This window comes from Tiliqua scincoides, chromosome 2, assembly GCF_035046505.1.
Source record: "Tiliqua scincoides isolate rTilSci1 chromosome 2, rTilSci1.hap2, whole genome shotgun sequence".
NCBI classification, from domain to species: domain Eukaryota; kingdom Metazoa; phylum Chordata; class Lepidosauria; order Squamata; family Scincidae; genus Tiliqua; species Tiliqua scincoides.
In genome coordinates, this window is record NC_089822.1 from 132,677,929 (window position 1) to 132,700,791 (window position 22,863).

Consider the following 22,863-nt stretch of genomic DNA (forward strand, 5'->3'; position numbering starts at 1 on the left):
GGGTGCCTTCACTCATCTCATCCAGCATCTGAATGTAAGCCCCCCCCCAGCAACCTGCCATCGCAGCCTCCCCCCCCCCCCGCAAGCCTGATCCCATTCACCCTAATAAGGGGGGGATCTTCATGTCAGTTTATGTAAGTAAGTCCCATTGTGCTTGCTCCCAGGAAGGTGTGCACAGGATTACAGCCTTCAAACTCCCCACTCAGCATCCCCCCCATCGCTCATTCACCCTCTCACTGCCCCATTTCCCCCCATGATCACGGCAAAAGCAAGCAATTGAGTGCAGCTGCTCTGTCCTCCTCCCCAGCTTAGAGCACAATCCTGTGCGTGTCTCCTCAGAAGTAAGTCCCATTGTGCTTGCTCCCAGGAAAGTGTGCACAGGATTACAGCCTTCAAGCTCCCCACTCAGCATCCCCCCGTTTTTGAAATCCTCTGTACAGTACGTATGCCTTTAAAGAGCACTTAATAAACACTTTGTAAACCAAATTTGACTTTGTTCTGACTTTTCTTGCCCATAGGAACGCATTAATTAAATTTCAATGCATTCCTATGGGAAAACGCGCTTCGCAAAACGAAAAACTCGCATAACGAAAGGACTCGCGGAACGGATTAATTTCATTATGCGAGGCACCACTGTAATACATACATAGATAATACAGCCAGTATACAGTACAGCTCTATTTGACAGAGGTAACTTTCAGTGCAAGATTATAACTTTATTAAGAAAGAATACAAAATAAAGAAAGCACAAGTATACTATTTTCTTGAAAAGGACTTTCCTTGCAGGAATCCAGAAGTTCTGAGCAGCATGTGTAAACCTTGTCCCGACACAACACATAGGAAGAGTTGTACCAGGGAAGAGTGACACTTACTGTCAAAATCCTTTATTATTTAAGGATTTTGGAGGCTGCTGCTAGATGCAGAAATGAGGAAGAGCAAGTTAGTGGAGAAGAAGTAATAAAGAGAGTTTGGGACATTCTGTTTTAATGGTGTGTGAATGGCAAGGCAATTCTTTTTCATCAGGATGTAGGTAAACAAGGTGCCTTCAGAGGCTTAGCAGTGTCACCTAAAATGCTGGTGCACAATGATCATTAAGCAGGAGTGCTGGGGGGGGTGGCTAGCATCTTGAAATGAAGTTTAATTAGGCTATGTGCAGAATGTAGGTACACTGTGACAGGAAAAATGCAGATGTTTTGACACAAAGTACAGAGATTACTGAAAGGTTGTGTACACTAAGGGCAAATACAAAATGTGAGTACAGATTAAGATGCACTGACAGGATTAAAAAATTTTATTCCATGCAGACAGAAAATGAATTACCTTCTTCCTCCCAGATATGTGACAGGGGGCACTAGTGTGCTTGGGGGGGGGTCAATGGGGGCAAGGGACCCTGGATGGCATGCCTATGGGGGCAGCGCCACATCTGCCCCCCCCACAGCTGCATTGAGAGTCAACCTGTACCCTCAGGTTATATCATGGAGGGGGGGCACTTCTGTTTTTTCTGGAAACCAGAAGTGCTTCTTAAAGGCCCCCCACAGGTGTTCCGAGATGCTTGGAGAGCACCTCCAGTCGTGAGCAAGAGGTCCCCTGAGGCATAACCACAGATTTAAGTATTTGTGGTTTTCTTAATCCACATGGGTTCCATTTATGGGATGCTGGGGCCCAACTGTAACTGTGGCAATGTTATTAAGGTACTGCAATTACTTCCAGGTCAGGGAGCAGCACGAGCCACATGAACGCTGCTGGGTGGGGGAGGTCATGTACACAAGAGCTTGAGGCTTGACCAGACTCCTTTAGAAACATGGCCTGTATGCCAGACAGTAGTGTTTTGTTCTTACTGTCCATTTTGTACTCAGAAATTCTGGGGAGGAAGGGAGTCATCTTGCACATTGGCATTCACTAATGTTGGCATATGAAGCTGGTAGTAATGTTGCTTGGTATCAAATCCATATTGTCCTTTATTATAATATAACCAGAAAGGGAAAGAAAAACAAAGAAGGAAAAAGAGAGGGCGAGATCCATCTATTACATCACCTCTCCTTCCCCCAAACCTGACATGTGCATTTCACTCTCTTCATACGGCCTGGGCAGGTTGTGGCCAAGACCGTGTCAGCACAAAGTCCGCTAATGCTGTGGGCAGGTAAGAGAGAGGGATGAAGAAGAACTGGGCATCCCAGCCCCCAGAATAGCGAGTGCGGGGGTGCTCGGATGTCAAGGCATGCGCAATGCAGTCAGTGACCAGGTACAGATTTGGGGAGCAATGAGCTACCAATGCATCTTTGAACATCTTGCAATCTGTGTTTAAAAAAAAGTGGGACAGAAAGTGATTTGTCAGCCAAAAACAGCACTACAGAAAATACAGTAGCCCTAACTTTAATCACAAGGTTTATGCATTGCCAGCTTGAAAATCAGCAGCAGCCATTGGTACGTATCTCTTGAGTATCCTTCTCATCACGAAATCCTAACCCACTTTCCAGCACCAACATAAAGGCGATGCAGCTCCGACGTAAGGGAACACACATTCCCTTATTTTGAGGAGCGCTCTGTTACTGCCACCCAACTGCAGGATGCAGCACATGCCCCATTGGCACAGCTATGCCAGTGCTGGAAAGTTAGTTAGGATTTGGGCCTCACAGGTATTACATTCTGAGGCTCAGACTCAAAATACAGCTATTCCGTGAGATAACATCCAAGAGTCACACCTGTGAGTTTCCACCCACATGGGATTTGTGACCACACATTTGTTACAATCCAGGGCTTTCATTAAGGCAAAAGTTGCATTAATTCCTCCTTTAGCACTGCCAATCATCTTCCAGTATACCCTTCTGAGGGTAATAAATATCCTGCTCTTGCCAGTGATAGCAAGATTTGTGTGCACCTCATCCAGATTTGGGGGTTAAGAGCGGTGGGGAAGCAAAGTGTGAAAACACACGCCATAGTTCATGATATATCAAACAGCCCAATCCTATCTAAATCCCCACAGTGGCTCTGGCATGGGTAGTACCGCACCCCTTGGTGGACTTGAGGCTGCTGGAGGTCTCCTGGGGGTAAGGGGACTTTTGTTTCCTTGCCTAGGTGCAAGCCTCAGCAACCAGTATGAGTCCAATTGGACCTATGCCAGTGATATCAGTGGCATAAGTCCGAACTGATCCGTGCAGGCGCGTTCTCAGAGTACTGGTGGCCTCCTGAGATGACGCTGCGACAGGGCACTGGGAAAGAATTCCTGCAACACTAAGAGCGCTGTGACCGGGGTATGTTTGGGAACTGCTGCCCTACAAGCAAGGGAGGGAGACAGCTGCCATTTAAAGCCAAATACAAGGAGAGGGTGAGGTGCGGCAACAGAGGGCTCTGCCAGGGGCCAGACTAGGGAGCTGTTCACCTCCTCAGAGGTCTCAAGTGCAACCATACTTCAAAAACTCTTCAGGCAGAGTTGCTCCAAGACATTAGGGCACCATGAACGGAGAGCCTGATGTGCCTTTCTCCATTCCCTCTAAATTTTCTATCTCCTCTAAATTTTTCTGATACTGACACCTCCCCACTCTGGTTATTTACAGTACTTACTTTTCCCATTCAAGGCACTGGAAGAGTGCCTCTTCAATTGCTTAGGAATTACAGTGTGCTTTTTGCCTATCCCACAAGCATGCCAAAATGACAGGCCAATGTTGAAGCTTTGCTTGCTGGGTTTCTCTTCTCAGAATCAATATCAAGGGACAAACAGTCCTTCCGTGCAAGGAAAGGCTTCCCTGGTGCAAAAAGAGCGTTCCACCAGGGAGCCTGCTTGCCTTGCTGCCAATCCCCCCCAAACTGTACTCCAGCCAACTGCATCTGTCCAGATTTTGGGCGCAGAGCCTGTTGAGGTGACAGAACCTAGAAGCAGCTGGCCGGAACACAGTTTGGGGGAGATAGACGATGTGAAATGGAGGCTCCCCCACAGAACAATAAGCTCTGTCCACACTGGGGTGGGATTAGACCGAGTGCTGGATCCAGCCCGCAGGCCAGGGTCTAGAGAGCCCTGCTTCAAATGGATGGGGAGGCCCTGCTGGCAGAGGTGTCCCCAAATGCCAAGCAGAATGTAGCTTGGAAATCCTACTGTTTGCACACACACAAACTGTTCCGTCCTCCCAGCTCCTGCTGATCCTCAAACCCCTCCCATTCCTTCCACGCAGACCATATCAGGAACTCACACTGATCAAAGTAGCTCTGGCCATAGCTTTCTTTGATTTCCTGTGGAACGCTGACCCATAGCTGCTCCAGCTTCTCAAAATGGAACTGGGCATCCGTCATGGATGTTCGGAAATAGCCCGGCTCTACTATAGCTACTTTCACCCCAAATGGGCGGAGCTCACGTCTAGAAAGAATCAAAGGATGGACAGGAAACAGAAAGATGTTCAACAGTTGTCATTTTGGCTGCATTCATTTTTCAGCTAGAAAAGAGTCAGAATTGGGAGTCACTAGCATGTCTCAAACATGCTAGAAACGTGATACATTAAAAAACGGAAGGAAAATTGTGTCAACAGTACAGGGTGTTTACTTGATTTTTCATAACTGCCTTATAATTATTAAAGTTACCAGGGATGGGCAAATCCAGTGCACCCTGACTCGAATTCAGTCACAAGTCTTCACCCCCCCCCCCCCGCAACTCAACTTGAAAACAAGCCATAACCGGGGCACTTTCCAAGTTGCCGAGACCTTTTGATATATGTGTTAGTCATGGGGAAAAAATGAGGCAGCTGCTGGCTCTGAGTGTGTGTGTGTGTCGGAGTTCTCTTTAGTCACTCCCCTGCTGTCCCTACCCATCTGTAAACAGGACGGGACGGGGTGGGAGGGAGAGCAGGGACAGAAGCGACAAGAGGAAAGAGGGTCACATGCAGCAGCTGCGAAGCCTTCCAGGACAACCCAATCCTTGGCAGCTCTACTGAGTAGTAGTCCCACTGCAGCCAGTCATTCAATGGGACTTCCTCCCCTCCCTCCAAGTAACAATAGAGCTCATAGCGACCATGGGATTGGAAAGCAGACTGCTACGAACCCCCCCTTTCCCGCCTCCTTTTTCCCTGGGCTTCTCCAGCCAACCCTAAGGCACAAACCCCTTTGGGCCCCTCCTCCTGCCCTCCCTCATCTAAAGAAACAAATCAGACCACTCATCCTTCGTCCAATGATCATCAGTTCCTTTCTATCATACATGAGCAAGAGAGTCCCCCTCTGCCTCTCCCCCCCCACTCAGATGCAAAAGCAAATATTAACCCTTCCCTGCCTCCTGGCTGGAACTTCCCTGCTACTCGTCTGCTCAGAATGCTGGCCCCACAAGGTTTTCACACCACAAAAACAATAAGCAAGCACACCCAGACACAGATAGACTTGAGTGCCAAGTCAAGGGGCTCTTGATGCAAGTGTTTTACCAAGTCTTCCATGTGCGCAACTTGAGTGTAAATAAGTCAACGAAAAACACTGATTTACGAGACTTGGACTCTAGTCACCTGACTCGAGTTCCCAACCCTGGAAGTTAGCTTAAAGTTTTTAATTTATGAATAATGCTTTTAAACTCTCGAGACTGGATGGCCACTTCTGTCCAAGTTTAAAAGCACTTCGCCACAGCCTCCTCTATTTTCCATACAAGATGCCTGCAACTAGATGTTTCCCTAGAGTTGAGCAATAGGAAACATTACTAAATGGAGGCCCCATTTTTTCTATCCCCAAGCTTGCAGGAAAGATAGCTAGCCTGGCAAGCATGCCAGAAGGTAAAAAATGAATGAGACTGTAGTGCTAGAAGGAGGGGGGAAATCTCTCTAGCTCTTCGAGTGCTAGAAGCTGAAAAATGAACACAGCCTTTATAAGAAGTGCTTCTGAAGAATAAACTCCACTCTTCTCATGGATTATGATTATATTTCAAGCAGTTAGATACCTTAGCTCAGTGGTTCTCAAACTTTCAGCACCAGGACCCACTTTTTTGAATGACTATCTGTCAGGACCCACTGGAAGTGATGTCATGACCAGAAGTGACATCATCAAGCACAACCGTTTTTAACAATCCTAGGCTATAATCCTACCCACACTTACCCAGGAGTAAGTCCCATTTACTACCATTGTTAAAAGCATATACATAACAGCTTGTTAAAAGTACGGATTTGTAACATTTTTTCAAATGCAGAAACATACCATGGTAGCCTCAACTTGAGTATATTAAAAATAAAATATTGACATGAATGGCGACCCACCTGAAAATGGCTCATGACCCACCTAGTGGGTCCTGACCCACAGTTTGAGAAACACTGCCTTAGCTTGTTTGCTGAGAGAATCCACAGTTTTCACATTCAGGAACCGTGAACACAACCCAGACCTGTAACAAAATACTGTGGTGCATCCCCAGGATTTCAGATGAATCCTCCAGTTCAGCACAGCCAGACTGGAAGAAGACACTTGTGGAGATGGGGGGGAAAGGAGTTTCAGGAGTGGGGACTTTTTTTTCTTTCCCATTAGTTTAAGGCCATCTCCTACTGTGCTACTAGCTATGATTTGATAATTTCTACAAGACTCCATAGGCAGGTGTGGCTGAGGATTGCTGCAGTCAAGGCTTTCCTGCTGACAGCACACACTGAAATGGCCACCAGAACAGGTTCTCTTTTGGAACCTGAAGGTGGTGCTTAAAGAGTATATATGGGGATGGAAATAGAATTGAAGTAGAATGATGATAATGAGAGGAAACAAGCATGAACTGGATGGGCTGTTGCTCCCCAGATGGTGGCGGACCATCTGACAGCCCTCTGAATTCCAAACTGGAAAAGCAAGACCATAGTCAATTGTCTCAATGTCCCAGGTGAGGCCAACCCAGTGAGCAAAAGGAAGCATTATTTTATCCATATACATGACAAAAGCTATCTCTCAAAACCACACTGCTTGACAGGGAACTAATTTTTTTTAATTAGTAAAAGAAATTAAGGGGAAAAATGACTGATTTTCCCGTTTCATATGCATGAATAAAACCAGTTAATACAGCTCCAAAGCAATCATCGGTTTCCCACTCTTGATCTTGATCTGAAGTGACCTGGACCCCAAAGAAACTTGGGGACCTCCTGGCAGTGTGATGGTACTGACATTAGAAGCAGTAGAAGATTACCTGAGAGAATCAGAAAAAGCTTCCACACCATACTTTGATGGACAGTAGCCTCCTGCATTAATAGCCAGTCGCCCCGCGATGCTGGACATATTGACCACCCTTCCTCTGGCCTTCTTCACAAGGGTTGACATGTGCAGCGTCACATCAATCAAACCAATTAGGTTGACATTTAGCACTTTCAGAAAGTCATCTTTAGTCAGCCATTCAGTGGGGCCTATGGGATTCGCAATTCCTGCATTGTTCACCAAGCCCCAGAGTCCTGTGGAAAAGAGGCAGCAACTTACTATGTATAATCAATGTGTAACCAGAGCTGCACTGCACTAAATATGTATAGCTGGGGAACGGCAAATCATAATCAAAAGCAAGCATCTGAATATATTTGTAGTGAGCTGGGTGTTTCCAAAGGTTAGTATTAGCAAAACTCTGTAGGGCAAAAGAAAACTCCTTGAACATTACTAGAGTGCATCCAAAACCATCAGGTTTCTCCAGAAAATGTCACAAGACTACAAACTTTTGAAAAAATCTGGTAGTAGGCCCAGGTCCAGAAGCATCCGGAAATGGTCTCAGAATCACTGTTACAAAACTAAAAAAAAGTTTCACTTTACCAGCCGCTCAAACCTCTGCTTTTATCCTTTTCACTATGGGGGGGGGGAACTGCCTTCTAGAGCATTTGTTGAGCTCCATGTACATTGGATGGGGAAAGTACTGGTGGCCTTGTGTTCCCCTTTGCCTGGCCTCCCATAGGAGCAGAGGCACGTTTGCCTACTTGTAACTGTGTATATGTGGCTCAGTTTTGCTTTACACAAAACTCAATACATTTTCCTTGTCAGCTTGAAGGGGGGGACTTCCTTCTGGAGTGTTTTTTGGGGCCTGAGTTCATTGGATTGGGACTATTCTGGTGGTGTTGTGTTCCTCTCAGCCTGCCCTTTGAAATGGACTGAGGCATGTTTACCTACTTATCTGTAAATGTGCACGTATGTCACCTTCCATAGGGCTCAATACATTTTCCTTTTTGGCTATCAGCTTGTCAGTTTCATGACTTGCCAACAATCAAGTCACCACTCACGGTTTGGGAACCACTGCCTTAGGACCCCCAGACTCCCATCACCTGGCAATGAGACCTGCAAAACAACATGACAAGCAGTAATAGGAGGCTTGGTGGGCAGAGCTCTAGCATGCACTTTCTGCATGCTTGAAAAAGCCCTTCCATCCACCCTGACCCTGTTATTAGTGTTGTTGCATCTGGCCTCCCAATTGAGAAGTAACAGGATGACATAGTTGCCAGCTACTTCCGGTGGTACTTCCAATAGGTCAGCCATTTTCAACCACTGTGCTGTGGCACACTGGTGTGCCACAAATGGTCCCCAGGTGTGCCATGAGAATTTGGGAGAGGGCCATTTATTAATAGGGCCAATGGGGGATGTGAGCCACCACAGGCAGCATGGTGTGCTTTGTCAGTTGTTAAAAAACTGATGGTGTGCCTTGACCATTTTAGTGCCTTGACAGTGTGCCAGGAGATGAAAAAGGTTGAAAATCACTGCAATAGGTGGAAGCATGCACTTCCATGCAAAATGGTAATGTGGGGGTCAAACGTTGAGAAACGCCAGATTAGGCTATGTGCATCAAGGGTTAAACAACCTGCTATTTGGGGGAACACTGCTGCCCAATCACCATTATAGTCACAGAGGCTCGAATGACTGGTAAAGTGAAATTTTTTGTTTAGATGGGACACCCCAATGCTAAAATATTTGGGAACCACTGCCTTAATGAGTTCCCTGAGAGAGAAGTGGGGACACAAGCCTAGGGATTAAAGCAGTCACACATAACAGTAACCTGACTTCTGTTAAGTACTGGGACAATGGAATAACTGCAGTCCTTGTTACACAAAGAAGGAACTACAAGAAAAGGACAGAGACAGTAGGAGAGCAATCCACAAGCTCTTAAACCAGGAGTTTCCAAACCATCCATCACAACACTCTGGAGCATTGTGATGTTCTCCCCAGGGATCTGCAGGCTGCTGGCCAGCCGGCAGTGAGACCATGTGGGAAGCTGAAAATGGTCAGTACAGGGCTGCTCAGCAGGCAGAGCTCCTGTGCATGATTTTTGCATGCGTGGAAAGGTCCTCCTGCTTGCCCTCAGCCTCTAACTGGCCATTTGCGGTGGTCTCTGAACCCAGAAGTAACTGGTGGTTAGGTCATTGCCAGTCATTTCCAGGAGCCACACGCAGCATTTGCAGCACCTGGGAGTGTAGTGAAATGTTGAAGATGCTGGGAAGCACTGCCTTAACTGAACACGCACTAGCTCCCCCTGCTGGTGGAGACAAGCATTTACAACAACACTCACTACTATATAATTCTAGTCTGAAGCAAAGAGGCAAAGAAGGAAGGCCCATAGCCAGGGAGACAGACCAGGGACAGACTGCACTTGCTCCCGGTGTGGAAGGGATTGTCACTCCCGGATTGGCCTTTTCAGCCACACTAGACGCTGTGCCAGAACCACCTTTCAGAGCGCGATACCATAGTCTTTCGAGACTGAAGGTTGCCAATACAATACAAGTTACATGCTGTTGCTCCCCAAACCAGGGGAAGTGGCAAGGTAGAGGAGGATGGCCAGGCTGTGCCATCCTTATGTGCTCAGAAAGAGCCCAGGAGGATGAAGAAGGCTTATCATGTCCTGCTCCAACTTCACTGATTCTTATAACATGGCCAGTGAAAAGAATGCTGGAAGTGGAGAAGTTCTCCAAATTGAGCTGCTTTAGTGGAGCATGAGTAGGAAGTTAAAGGCACTGGTAGGAGAGTGCACTGGCACTGGGATAGGCAGGGCAGCAGAATTGGGGGGGGGGGGTTGAAAGTAGCAGAATGTAGGGGTGGGTCTGGATGGCAGATTAGCATGGCCCACCCCTGTTGAAGCCCCTGACTGCTGTGGACTCAGTTTCCTTAGGGTTGTTGCCTTTTCTTCCTGACAGGCATGGTGTCTTTAGCTACAGGGCAGATAGAAAAACAAGCATCTTCTTTCAACAATATTTGCCCAGGCAGGGAAAGCTGCATCTATTTCATTTTTGCCTGTCATGACATTAAAGGTACAGAACTCAAGCTGAGCAAATATGAACTTCTACTCAAGCTGGCAATGAAATGGTAAGAGGAGAGGAAAACGCAGGACTGAGGAGGGTTGCCAACTTCTTTTACCTGCTTTCCTGTACCTTTAACAGTAGCTCAGTGTCCTGATATGGGCAGGTGTTAATGCATATTTCAGGTTGTGAAAAGTTTCTGATGAGGATTCCTGCATACCAATTGTTAAGCACAGAGCAACATACAAAACACAGCAGCAGGGCAGATAGATTTTCTGGCAAGCTGGCAACCTTAGAAGATACACCAATGAGAAAAGAAAGATGTTCTTATGAGATAGCTGTACCCAGTTTGGTTTTGGAGGGAGATGATTAATAAGCTGATTTTATACAATCTACAAAACATTGCCCTACTCAGTATGCCCCACTTTCAACCCCAGAGCTTCAAAGAACTGGAAGAAGTCGGGCACTGTACCTTTGCTCCCCACACATCCTTTCACCCACTCGGTCGCTGCCTCAATACTCTCTGTGCTGGTAACATCCAGGATGGTAGTTTTCAGCCGCTCTGACACAGCCTTCTCCAACTGCTCTGCTCCCTTCTGAGTGAGGCAAGCCGCCAGCACCCTCAAGCCTCGGGCATCCAGTTGCCTGGCCAGCTGGTTCCCAAAGCCAGAGTCGCAGCCAGTGATGAAGACGTATTTCTCAGTCAGGTTCTCCACAGTCTGCCTCTCCCAGTACCATCGACGAAGGAAGTAAAGCCCCAGAAGGGCAGCCAGATACAGCCACATGCTTGCTGTGTGTCACAATAATGCAAAGCAAAATGCAAGGGTTTTTTCTTTGCAATCCAGGTAATTCTGCCATTCTCAGGCAGGAACACACTCTTATGAGAAACCTTTCTTATAAGAGAGGGTAGACACTTGAGCTTTGATTGCAAATATTAATCTACAAATATTTATATCATATTCCACTTTTCAAAAATGGCAAAACCAGCTTTATAATTCAGTGTTCCAGATACATAGTATCATACTTGCATACCAGAGGGATGATAATTACAGAGAGAGAACAATTGTGTTTCAATGGATTTTTAATTATAAAAAGACATTTAAGCACTTTAAAAGGCTTAATAACCATACTTTGCATTACAGTAGGTATTTCAGATGTTCAAAGGACTTAATGTACATTACCTTGCTGTCATCCTTACAACAACAAACCTGGCATATTATCCCCAAATTGCAAGCAATGCAATCTTGTACATGGTTCTTGTACCCCTTTAATCCAATGGGAGTTCCTTCCCAGTAACAGGACTGCAGCCTAAATGAGAATGGCCTAAAACCATCTTGTGCAGGGCAAAGACAGGATATGAACCAGGAATTGCTTGATTCATTGTTCTGTCTGATTAGCTAAACATCACTGAGCAGATAAAAGTCTCAGCAATCTTTCTGCAAGGACAACCTACATTCATTCAGTAGTTTTACAGCTCATAACATTTATCTCATGTATCTGGTACAGATACAGAGCAAGAGACAAACATTCCTCCAGCATGATGAATTCAGCCTCTGTTTTCAAGAATCCTATCATACCCTATGCTGCCTTCTTGGTACTCTCAGGCAGGGGTGAATCTAGTGTTTGGGGGGGAGCCATGAGCACTACCTTAAATCCAGAGCCTAGGTAAATGCGAGCTCCAATAACCTCTAGAGCAGGGGGTCGGCAACCCGCAGCTCTAGAGCCGCATGTGGCTCTTTCAGCTGTCTGCAGCGGCTCCTCCAGGTGAAAGTGGCAGAGTGTGACAGGAGGCACCTGTGTTGGGAGTGCAGGCTGCTTCCCTCCGCCCCCTGAGCTCACTGCCCTCTTCTCCCTTCACCCCCACCTGTCCCGCATTGGTTTCCCTTTCCAATTTTGCTCGCTCTGCAGGCTTAAGGTCCCTGTTTTTCCCTTCCCCAACTCTCCAGCAGGCTCAGCCAATCAGCATCCAGCAGGCTCCTGGCTTTTTCTGTTGGAATGGCTCAGGGCCATTCACTGGCTGACCACCAGCCAATCCTGAGCCACCCTCCTCCTCAGCCATTTTGAGCCCTTGCAGCCCGCCTTTCCCTGAGCAGGTCCCCACTCAGTGCAAGGAGAGGCTTTTCCTCCACAGCAGAGGAGACATCCTGTGTGTCTACTCAGTAGTAAGCCCCATTACAGTGGATGAAGCTTGTTCCCAGGAAAGGGTTCCTGGGATGGCAGCCTTGGCACCTGCTCCTATGTGTGTCTACTCAGTTGTAAGCCCCATTACGGAGGATGAAGCTTACTCCCAGGAAAGGGTGCCTGGGATGGCAGCCTTGAAGCCTGCTCAAGGCCAAACGCAAGGACGGGTGAGTGGGAGCCCGCGCAGGTCTGTTCCAGAGTAAGCCCCGATGTAGTCCCTGGGCTACTCCCAGGAAGGTGGGGAGGGCTGTAACCTCAGCCTCCTCCTGTGCAGGTCTACTCACAAGTAAGCCCCACTGTAGTCAGTGGGGCTTCCTCCCAGGAATGTGTGGAGGGCTGCAGCCTCAGCCCCCTCCTATGCAGGTCTACTCACAAGTAGTCAGTGAGGCTTCCTCCCAGGAAAGTGTGGAGAGGACTGCAGCCTGAGAGCTCCAACCAACTTGTCTGCTCAGAAGTCCCATTGTAGCCAATGGGTCTTACTCCCAGGATAGTGTGAGAGGGTTGCAGCCTGAGTGAGGGCGGGCAGGCAGGGCAGAAGCTGGCCTGTGGTTGCCCCCCCCCCACCTTCCCCCTCCAGCTCTGACTTCTTCTCTTCCCCACCTCTGGAGTCTGTGTCCTTTTTTCCTTCCAGCAGGGTGCCTCTAGAAGGTGGGGGGAGTTCTTTAGTATCCATGTAAGATAAGCAGATGTCATAACCACCATATGTATTGGAATCCTGGAAGATTTGGTGAGGAGGTAGATGTGGTGTCAGCAGTGGCCCCTTTAAGGGTAAGGCCTGGGCATCCAGCAAAGTGTGCTGCACAGCTGCAGCCACTTGAAGGCAATAGGGCCCTCAGGGATATAAGGAACACCTGAGGAAGGGGGTGTGGGCTGTAGAAGGAGTGCAGGTTGGAGGCAAGACTGGCTTGGCTTATTGACTTGGATACTCTGACTGACTTACTTTAGAATCTGATCTTGGACTGTGACTTAGCTTATTGACTTTGGACTCTGCCCTGGATACTCTGACTGGCTTTGTGACTAATGGACTGCTGGAGACACTGGAGTTTGGTGTGTGGCTGCTGTGCCCAAGACCTGCTGAGGACCCAGGGTCTGCTGTAGTGGTGGGAGGCTGCTGGCAGGAGAGAGGACCTCTGTAGGTTGAACAGGCGAGCTACCCTGGAGGTGGGGTCCAACAGGACTGCAGGGCAGAACCAGGGTCATTTGTTGGGGGAAAGAAGGGGAGCTAACTTGCTTAAAGTGGGCCTAATTCTCCAGGTGGAGAATGGCTTTGGAATCAGGCAAAACACCATAGAGGAGCAGGCGTCTGAAAACACAGGACAAGAATGTATGACAAAACTAACTAAAAGCTATAAGAGGGGGCTACATTATAAAAATGGGACCTATAAGAGCATAAAGGTGGAAAAAAAACTATATATGCAGTATTATCTTCATTTTAGATGTCAAAGGGGTTTTGTGGCTCCTGTGGTTTTTTTCCCTCCGGAAAACGGGTCCAAATGGCTCTTTGAGTGTTTAAGGTTGCCGACCCCTGCTCTAGAGATACAGGAAGCTGGACTAGATGGGCCTATGGCCTGACCCAGTGGGGCTGTTCTAGGTTATTTATCTAGGGCTCTAGATCAGTGGTTCTCAGATGTTTAGCACCAGGACCCACTTTTTAAGATTCTTTTTTAAGAATCTGTCAGGACCCACTAGAAGTGATCTTATGATCAGAAGTGACATCTTCAGGCAGGAAAATTTTTAGCAATCCTAGGCTGCAATCCTGCCCACATTTACCCAGGAGTAAGTCCCACTTACTATCATTGTTAAAAGCATATACATAGTAGCCTGTTAAAAATACAGAGCTATAACATTTCCCCAGATGCAGTCACCTACCATGGTAGCATCAAGTCTAATATATTAAAATAAAATATTGAAATAAATGGAGACCCACCTGAAATAGGCTCGCGAGCCACCTAGTGGGTCCCGACCTACAGTTTGAGAAACACTGCTCTAGGTTTTTATCTATGCAGGGACATATTGCTGCATGTTCCAAACACTCTGGACGTGTTCCAACAACCTCCTTCACCACTCCAATCAGCTATGGACATTAGCTGTGTGTGAAGTAGAGGTAAAAATCTAGGCCTGGTGTCCGACTCTATCTTGGAGCTTGCAGCCATCTTTCAGCAGCTGGTGAGAATCTTGCTTAAGCCATTTCTGTCCAATGTTGCATATTGGCAACAAGGGCCAAATGTGTACCCCTGTGAGCCATAGGAGCTGCAGAGTCCCCTTGGAAACATTTTTGCAGGGCCCCAATTTTAAAGCATTTTATTTTAAAATGTGAGCTTAAAAAGTCCATGTGAGTTAATGGAGCAAATGGCTCAAAACACATTTTAATATAAAATAGCATACAAGTAAACAAACAAAGCTTAACTTTGAAGAGTAAATAGTAAAAGTGGTCCATAAGGAGCTATTCACTAATAAGTGAGCTATTCACTGCTTGGGTGTCTTTCTGGACACGGATCAACAGACAGAAGAAGGGGGAGAGCAAAAAATACCTCGGAGCCTAATCCTATGCATGTCTACTCAGAAGTGTCCCATTATAGTCAATGGGGCTTATTCCCAGGAGAGTGTGCATAGGATTGCAGCCTGTGAGCCCAATCCTATGCATGTCTACTCAGAAATAAATCCCATTATCGTCAATGGGGCTTACTCCCAGGAAAGTGTGCATAGGATTGCAGCCTGTGAGCCCAATCCTATGCATGTCTACTCAAAAATGTCCCATTATAGTCAATGGGGCTTACTCCCAGGAAAGTGTGGAGAAGAATGCAGCCCCAGAGCCCAATCCTATGCATGTCTACTCAGAAGCAAGTCACATTATAGTCAATGGGACGTACTACCAGGAAACTGTGGAGAGGATTGTAGCCATACCTTTGACCCAGAGTTGCCAGGGGTTTGTAAATTTACCTTGCGGGAGTTCCTGAAGCATTCACCTGTGACACACTTGAGTCCTTCACAGAGCTTGGCCTGTTAAGCAGCAATGGGCAGCTGGGCTGTAAGGACAAGCCTGCCCCCCACCATCCACCTGCGGGAGGAGGAGACCCTTCAGCTACACTGAACTGCTCACTCAGTGTGACTTGCACTGGAGTGAACATGGAAAGGACATGGGCTGCAGTCCCAGGCGCTCTTGCATAAGGGCTCCAACTGCTTTGGAGTGAGGCCTCATGAGTAAACATGCATGGGAGGGGCCTGCAGCTGTCCCACTACCAAGGGGTGAAGAAAACAGATCTTGTGAGTCATCCAAAGAAGCTTGATCAGAAGCAAAACATACACGCACACAACGGGGGGGAGAAGAGGGGGTACACAGTAGTTTTTTCTGGCTTAAAAAGGCCCACAGACAGGAGAAACCTAAAAACTTTTAGGCTAGACACAACCCTTTAAAAAAACAACTGCAGAGGAAGCTACGGAAAGGGATAGGCAACAGACGCACTGGGACAGCCATTGGTGCTGCTTACTCCTGAGCAAGGCTGCCCCAAGATCGGGTCCACGCCTGCATTTCTATGCCTGGTTGTTCCCCCCCCCCCATTTTCTTTCTTTTTTTTTTAAAGTAATGATGGTGCAGGTTTAATGCAGAAAATCAACAAGCACTCTCCCCACCCCCACCCCAAACAGCCCCCAGAGAGAAAAGTGCTGCACAGCCCTGGACAAATGCGATCTGCTGCATCCCAGGAGAGAGAGAGAGAGAGGATAAAAAGACATACAAGCACGATCAGGGATCGTTTGCAAAAGGGAACACAAAACACACAACTGCAGTTGTGTCGGACAAAAAACTTGCCTTGACGATGCAGCTGTGCTTTAACACCAACCAGGGAGAGACTCTTAGTTTGCACTAAAGTGGGCTGGACTACTTTAGAGCATCCCTCTCTGCACTTTAGCTCTACCAGCGGGGCTCTTTTGCTTTCTCCCCCTTACCTCTGCCGTCACTCTGCGGAACTGTTCTGTTCACAAGACAAGAGCTGCTTTGCTTTCTCTTTCTCCTTTGCCTGCGTTGCATCTCCCTCCTCCCCGCTGCAATTCACAAGCCACACAGCCAGGAAATCTGCAGCACCAGCCTATGCTTGTCTGCTCAGAAGTAAGCCCCATTATGTTCAATGCAACTTACTCCCAGGAAAGTGTGTATAGGATTGCAGCCCTAGGGCCAAAGCCTATCTAATTTTCCAGGGCTGGTGCAGCCCTGTCAATGGGGTGTGTGCTGCATCCTGTGGTAGGGAGGCAGTCACAAAGGCCTCCTCAAAGTAAAGGACTATTGGTTCCCTTACTGTAGGGCTGCATTGTAGCTGCACCAGCACTGGGAAGTTGGATAGGATTCAGGAATCCTATCCAACTTCCTATCCAACTAGTCAGGAATCCTATCCAACTAGTCAGGAAACTTTTTACAGCCGATAGTCAGAGAATCATCCCACTTATTTTGACAATGAAACCCCCCCCCCAGCCTTGAAGCTGCTATAGAGAGGAGCATGATCAAGAAACAGAACAGATTCATGTGGGCTTGTTTTAGCTGCAAGATGCACCTTCCCTCCAACGGAATTAAAGTGGAAATACTCCTATGAAATGTTTCAGAATCATTTGTTTCCACACCACCCTCACCCCACCCCACTCCCACCCCACTCCCACTCACCAAGCCTTAAATATTGTTCTGTGTGCAAGCCTCAAGGACAGGGACATCCCTGGGGTTTGGGCTTCCAGGGGCCCCAGGCTATGCTGAAACAAACTATACAGTACAAAACAAATTTATTACAAAATAATGTGGGTACCTCAATCTCAGCCTACCCAGGGCTGCATTGCCCTTATCTTGGTGCTGGAAAGTTGGTTAGGATTGTGTCCTGGGATTGTTAAAAATTTTCTTGCTTAACGATTGTTGCAAACTTAGGTGGGTTTGCGGTGCTCAGAGTTTTTGGTTCTCGAACCCTAAAGCCCTCAAGGCCCCCTGTTCAGTAGTACTGCCACCACCCTGTATGTGTCAGTGCCTCAGTCTAGGGACACTGAGACATTCTAGGCTTAATTCTATCCCTTGCAGGCACTGAGCACTTTCTCCAATTAAAGCTTCAGTCCTCAAGTTACTAGACCTCAATGAGCACTTGGTAGCTTGCTGAACAGCTAGGCAGGATTCTGAAACTTTGTCCCCAACAGACAATGAAACAACTTGGTAAAAGAGATTTTAGTTTGTTAAGTACATAAGGTTACATAAGGCAGCAAATGCTAGAGGCATAAACATCTAGGAAACATATCAGCAATAAAATAATAAAGCCAGCTGGCTATCTCTATTAATCCCTATCTCTCATCTGGATCAGTTACTCTTGTAGATCTCTTTCCAGGCTACCTGTGAGACCAGATGCCCATGGTGGACAATGAAGCTCAAAGCCTGCAGGATGCTGCACCCAAAAACTCTGCCCAAGAAGAACCGGACACACCCCATGGTCACTCATTATTATACTTCTTATGCTAATAGTTCTAAGGTGACTTCATACTTATTTAGACTGTCCAATCAGAAACTTTTGAGGACAGAACCTTCTGGAAGTGGGTCTGGTTGCTAGCCCTCCTAGTTCTTACCCCTCCCAACTGGAGATCCACAGCTGCATTTCATCAGCTTGATAGGGCCCCTTTCTGTCTGCAAAGGTGCTACATTCCAATGGGTTGTAATTTTTGTTGTCTCTCCTCTGCTGGCCGGAAAAGACAGACAACAATCTTTTTGTTTGTTTACTCACATTCTTCCAGCTAGGAACGGCTGGCAACTTCTCTGTTACTGACTTAGTTTTGGTTCAGGCTCCACATGCTAACCAAGGCCTAATATTTACATATTCGTGATAATGATGTCACTTCAGGGATTACTGAAAGGTTACTTCAGTAAATGATGTCACTTCACTTCAGAGATAACTGAAAGGTTACATACACTAAGAGCAAATACAAAATACAAATGCAGACAAGAGATACATTGAAAGGCTTAAAAAGCTGTCTTTCATGCAAACAGAAAGTGAGATTATCTTCTTCCTCCCAGGATGTGGGGGAGGGGGAGACTAGACTCCTTTAGAAACATGACCTATATGTCAGTTCAGGGGGAGAGAGGGTCACCTTGCACATTGACATCCATTGATGTTGGCCAATGGTGTCACTAGGGTTTGCGTCCCCCCCCCATAATGGACCTCCTCCCATGCAATGAACCTGAGGAGTGTGTGTGGTGATGCATCATTGAGCTGCCCCACATCACTGTCCCACCCCCCACATCATTAAAATTGCAACTTTAAATTACAATATCATACACACTGCCTAAATGTACACATTTCTGGAACTGAACTTGATTCAGCTTCAGAAGGTTTATTCCACTGGCTTCAGTAGAGAACACACTTGTTCTATACACACATATTCTGGTTCTCAGTGCTTTCTGTGTGAAATCATACTATAAGCAATGTTCAACATAATGTGAAGAGTCATCACAGGATGTCACATGGAGAACCACAGAAATCAGAGTTGGAACCTTCAAGATCATCAAGTCCAACCCTCTGCCAGTGCAGGGTGTCCACAGCTACAGCATTCCAGATAGAGGCTACCCAGCTTCTGCTTAAAGACACACTGGGTCACTCTCTTCTAAAGCCTCCAAAACTACAGCAGTTCTCAGCTCCAGGAGATCTGATTTCCTGTCTCATTATTTCCCTACCAATAGTACTAGCTTGAATAGCATCACTCCTTGTTCTTGTTGGAGGAAATTAAAAATAGTTTCCTCTTTGGGGGGAAGCAACAACCCCCCCTTTGTGTATCACCCCAGGGAACCTCCCTCACCAGGCTGACTGCTAATCAATAAAAAAGACAAAGAGGCAATGGCTTGTTAAAGTTGCAAAAAAGAAGTTATTTACTTACAGTTCCATTGAGTGTATATTTACAGCATCTAATTAAGATCAGAGGTTCAGCTAACAGAGATATTAAGGCCCTACAGCTGCCTCACTCTGCATGCCGTGTGCTCAAGATGGCCTGGGCATCAGAGCCATGGTGTGCACATCTTAACAGGTCAGAGGGCAAGAGGAAGTGCTCAGAGGAGAAGGGTAGGATAAAGGGTTTGGGCCACACCCCACAAGGATCACAGAGAGAACAGGTAAAAAAGAATAGAGTCACTGGGCCATAGCTTGACTCCTTCTGGACAGCATCCTGCCCCCTCTGGACAGCAGATGGAGTTGCACCAACTCCAACAGTTCTTCCCTAGCTCTCCCCTCAACAAAACAGAAATCAAAACATCTTGAATAATTCCCAGTTTTGCAATTGGAGCACAGTATGCAAATCCTTCGAAATATATATGCAGTTGTGCAAATGCTGCTCTGTGATATACCCTACAACAACTTCCAGTGCTCAATTTCAGTCAGAGGGGACTGCAATCCCACACACCCTTACTTGGGAGTAAGTTCAGTTGAATGGATTGAGGCTAACTCCTGAGTAAGCATGGATTGAATTGCATTGTAACCCTTGTGTTGCAAGGTATTGGAAGGTTCAAAAGCAAACTCAGTAGGCAAGAGTGGTGATCATCTGCAAGCTTTATTTCGTTGCCAGCAACGGGCTTCTCAGGAACTCCAGTCCAAAACTAAGAGAGCAATTTTTCCAGTCTGAACCTCTCTTATATTTCATTTTGGCTCCTTTGTTTGAGGAGTTTTGCACTTTTCATTGGCTGGAGTTTGACATCATAGATGGGGCTTTCTCTGGGTTGGCCAGAGATAGCCTTACAGACATTTGATTGGTTGGCTTCAAGTTACAGGTTTCAAATAAGGCAATACCATACATTTAAACATATAGAAAACTTTGTTTTCAAGTACCAGTAGAGTGTACTGTAACCTCATTTTTATTCAGAACTGGCTTTTGGCATGTCCTTGTACTTATTTCTTGGCATCCTCAACTTGGATGGCCTTGGCTAGAACCACCTGTTTATCTCTAACATTCTTTCTACCAGACACCGTGGGGCTCTCTGCCAAACTTTGTTTGAGCTAAATCCTCTGACTTGTCTCTATTCCATGTTGTGATCCCATATGTGACCTGTTACCTTTGGTGTATAGTGGTGTAATTTATTATATTTAATACAAGACAAACCAACCTCTTGTTGTAAAAAGCTTCAGCTCCCTTTGTCTGTTGTAGCCCAGACAGAGGCTGTTCATGGATGTTCTACCTTATCTGTTTCTGTCTAGCTGTGTTTGTAGGTGTTTGTAGAAAATCCTATTTCCGCCTGCCAACAGATAAAAAGTTGCATTGCTAAGACTTCTCCCTCACCATAATGTTGCAAGTCCAGTACTTTCCCTAATAACATTCCAATTTTCCTGCTTTCTAGTGCCAACAGATAAGGCTCCTCATCTCAATGTTGCAAGTGCATCTCTTGGTTTACGGTTGCTGCTGCCAAGACAAGAGTCTATCTTTGAGATGCTACTCCCTCTTGCTTTCCCTATTTGCTGTTGCCAAAAGCTACTCCCTTGTTCAAATTATGCTAGACCAGGGGTGCTCAATAGGTGGATCGCGATCTACCGGTAGATCGCGGAGTGCCGACCCCCCCTTCAGGTGCCTCTGGGAGGAAACGCCGGGAGTAAGGCCCATTGTACTCAATGGGGCTTACTCCCAGGTAAGTGTGGCTAGGATTGCAGCCTCACAGCCTAATCCTAGGCATGTCTACTCAGGAGTAAGTCCCGTTATACTCAGTGGGGCTCACGGTACACCAACATACATTGTACACATAAATGTTATATGTTATGATGGCACAAACATTGTAAAAAAAACTCTGGTAGATCTCCGGGCCTTGCTGGGTTTCAATCTAGCTCTCGAGCCAAAAAAGTGTGAGCACCCCTGTGCTAGACTGTGAATTCTCAAGGTCTACAGAGATACAGGGTCCCACATTCCAAAGTTTCCCTGTGAGACAGGTCTTTTATTTAGCTGGAAATAGCTTTTTCACCTTTCTATGTATTTTATGCTGCTATTATTAAACTTTCAAACAGATAAAACTCACTTTTAATGCTATTACATCCTTATATATGTGTGTTAGTTACACTCTATAACTATTAAGGCAGTGAAGAATTATTTGCCAAGCTTTGTAATCCTTGTATAATACCTTCTAAATAGCTCTCCCAGTGCTCAACATATGTATATAACACTGTTTGTTTTTGTTTTTGTTTTTTTGTGTTTTTTTTTTTGGTTTAAGGAAGCTTGAATGAATTATGATTTTAAAATGGCAAAATTGCTTTTTGCCAAGGGTTTTCTGTTTAGTCTGACATAGAAGCAGGGAATTTCCAGCTTAAGATGGCTTGGATGCTTTTCAGCATCCTCAATGTGTGTATTGTTCTGAACTGTTATCTCCATACCTTGGTATGCTGCCCAAAGCTTCCTTTGCTATTTTTAGCAAAACCGCCAGTCTCAGCAGTTTCAGACTTCTTCTTCAGACAGAGAAGTAATGTGGATTTTAATTTTTGTGAGCTGCTAAGCACTTAGGCTTTTAAACATATGCTCTAATGATTTGTTTTAAACTAATACAGCATAAATGGCTTCCATTACCCTGTATTACTTGTAGTACTGCCCTGACACTGATCCTGCTTGGATGCAATATTACAGAGAGGCAGGCATTTGCAGGCTTCCCCCCCTTCTACAGCTTCTGACTCTCTTGCAACTCTATCTACAGATATTCCCCCCCCCCTTTTGTTCTGTTCTATCTATCTGGGGTGGGAAAGAAGAGTGGGGGGAAGGGAAAGGAAGTTTTAAAATGTAGAAAATGTTGGAGAAGGCAATAATCTTGAAAATATAAAGGCTGAGGGAGTGAGGGAGGAAGGGAAGGGAAGGGAAGAAGCCCAAGGATGAGGTAAATTTGCTGTGCGTTTCGCAAATGTAGACCTGATGACCTATATGGTCTGGGAGAGGAGACAACTAGCTCAGCCCTTTGCTCCCACCTTTCTGCAGTTGTGTAGCAACAGGGGATCTCCACCTCCCCTTCTACTTTTGCAGAGCATTATTTCAGATTTCCAGTGGCTGCCTTTTGGGAGGGGGGGCAACAAACATTTTTGCCCCTCTCCATGATCATTGGGGGGGGGAATCCTCACCTCCCCATCATCACTCTCTTTGTCCTCTCTCTGGGCTTCTGAGTGCAGCCTGCAGTTGGGTTGCATCCAGCCACCCAGAAAAAGGGTAGTTCCAGCCCCCCCAAACAGGGGGCAAAGGCAGAACTGAACACTCCCTTCCAAACAGGCAACTTACTGGGTGTGCAGGAAGCAGGCTTTGTTTTTAAAGGGACAGCAGCCCTTCCATGCTTTCCTGGGAGTAAACCCCATTGACTCTAATGGGACTTACTTCTGAGTAGACATGCAGAGGATTGGGCTGCAAGGGCTGCTGTCCCTTTAAAAACAAAGCCTGCTTCTTACCAGCCCAGTGACTTGCAAAAAGCAGTCATTCACAAAAATAAAGCAAATGCCAGGCAGGATAGAGGAGACTGTTTCCCAGCAGGCAGCAGTAACTCCCCTTACCTGAT

At 46.5% G+C, this 22,863-nt stretch overlaps 1 protein-coding gene across 3 annotated transcripts; it reads right to left on the reverse strand.

Annotated features, from left to right (window-relative positions):
• Positions 1-695: 695 nt before the first annotated feature.
• On the reverse strand, positions 696-16,533 carry LOC136640256 (17-beta-hydroxysteroid dehydrogenase type 6-like). Of its 3 annotated transcripts, XM_066615239.1 has the most exons (6): positions 16,305-16,377; positions 15,300-15,417; positions 10,651-10,968; positions 7,112-7,370; positions 4,185-4,348; positions 696-2,295 (listed from the first exon to the last, which is right to left on the reverse strand). In XM_066615239.1, exons 2-6 carry the CDS (start codon positions 15,319-15,321, stop codon positions 2,075-2,077), a joined length of 984 nt encoding a protein of 327 aa, XP_066471336.1. In that variant the 5' UTR covers positions 15,322-15,417; positions 16,305-16,377; the 3' UTR covers positions 696-2,074. The 3 variants fall into 3 exon arrangements, with proteins under 3 accessions (XP_066471336.1, XP_066471334.1, XP_066471337.1); XM_066615237.1 differs by lacking the exon at positions 15,300-15,417 and having other exon boundaries at positions 16,305-16,533; XM_066615240.1 differs by lacking the exon at positions 15,300-15,417 and having other exon boundaries at positions 16,168-16,357.
• Between the last annotated feature and the right edge of the window lie 6,330 nt (positions 16,534-22,863).

Coding starts and splice junctions, on each gene's coding strand:
- LOC136640256 (XM_066615237.1), bottom strand. CDS start 16,386: ATGCAACGCAGGCAAAGGAGAAAGAGAAAGCAAAGCAGCTCTTGTCTT. Junction 4,349..7,111: donor GCTTTTTCTGATTCTCTCAG/GTAATCTTCTAC, acceptor GATTCTTTCTAG/ACGTGAGCTCCGCCCATTTG. Junction 2,296..4,184: donor CCAGAGCTACTTTGATCAGT/GTGAGTTCCTGA, acceptor TTTTAAACACAG/ATTGCAAGATGTTCAAAGAT.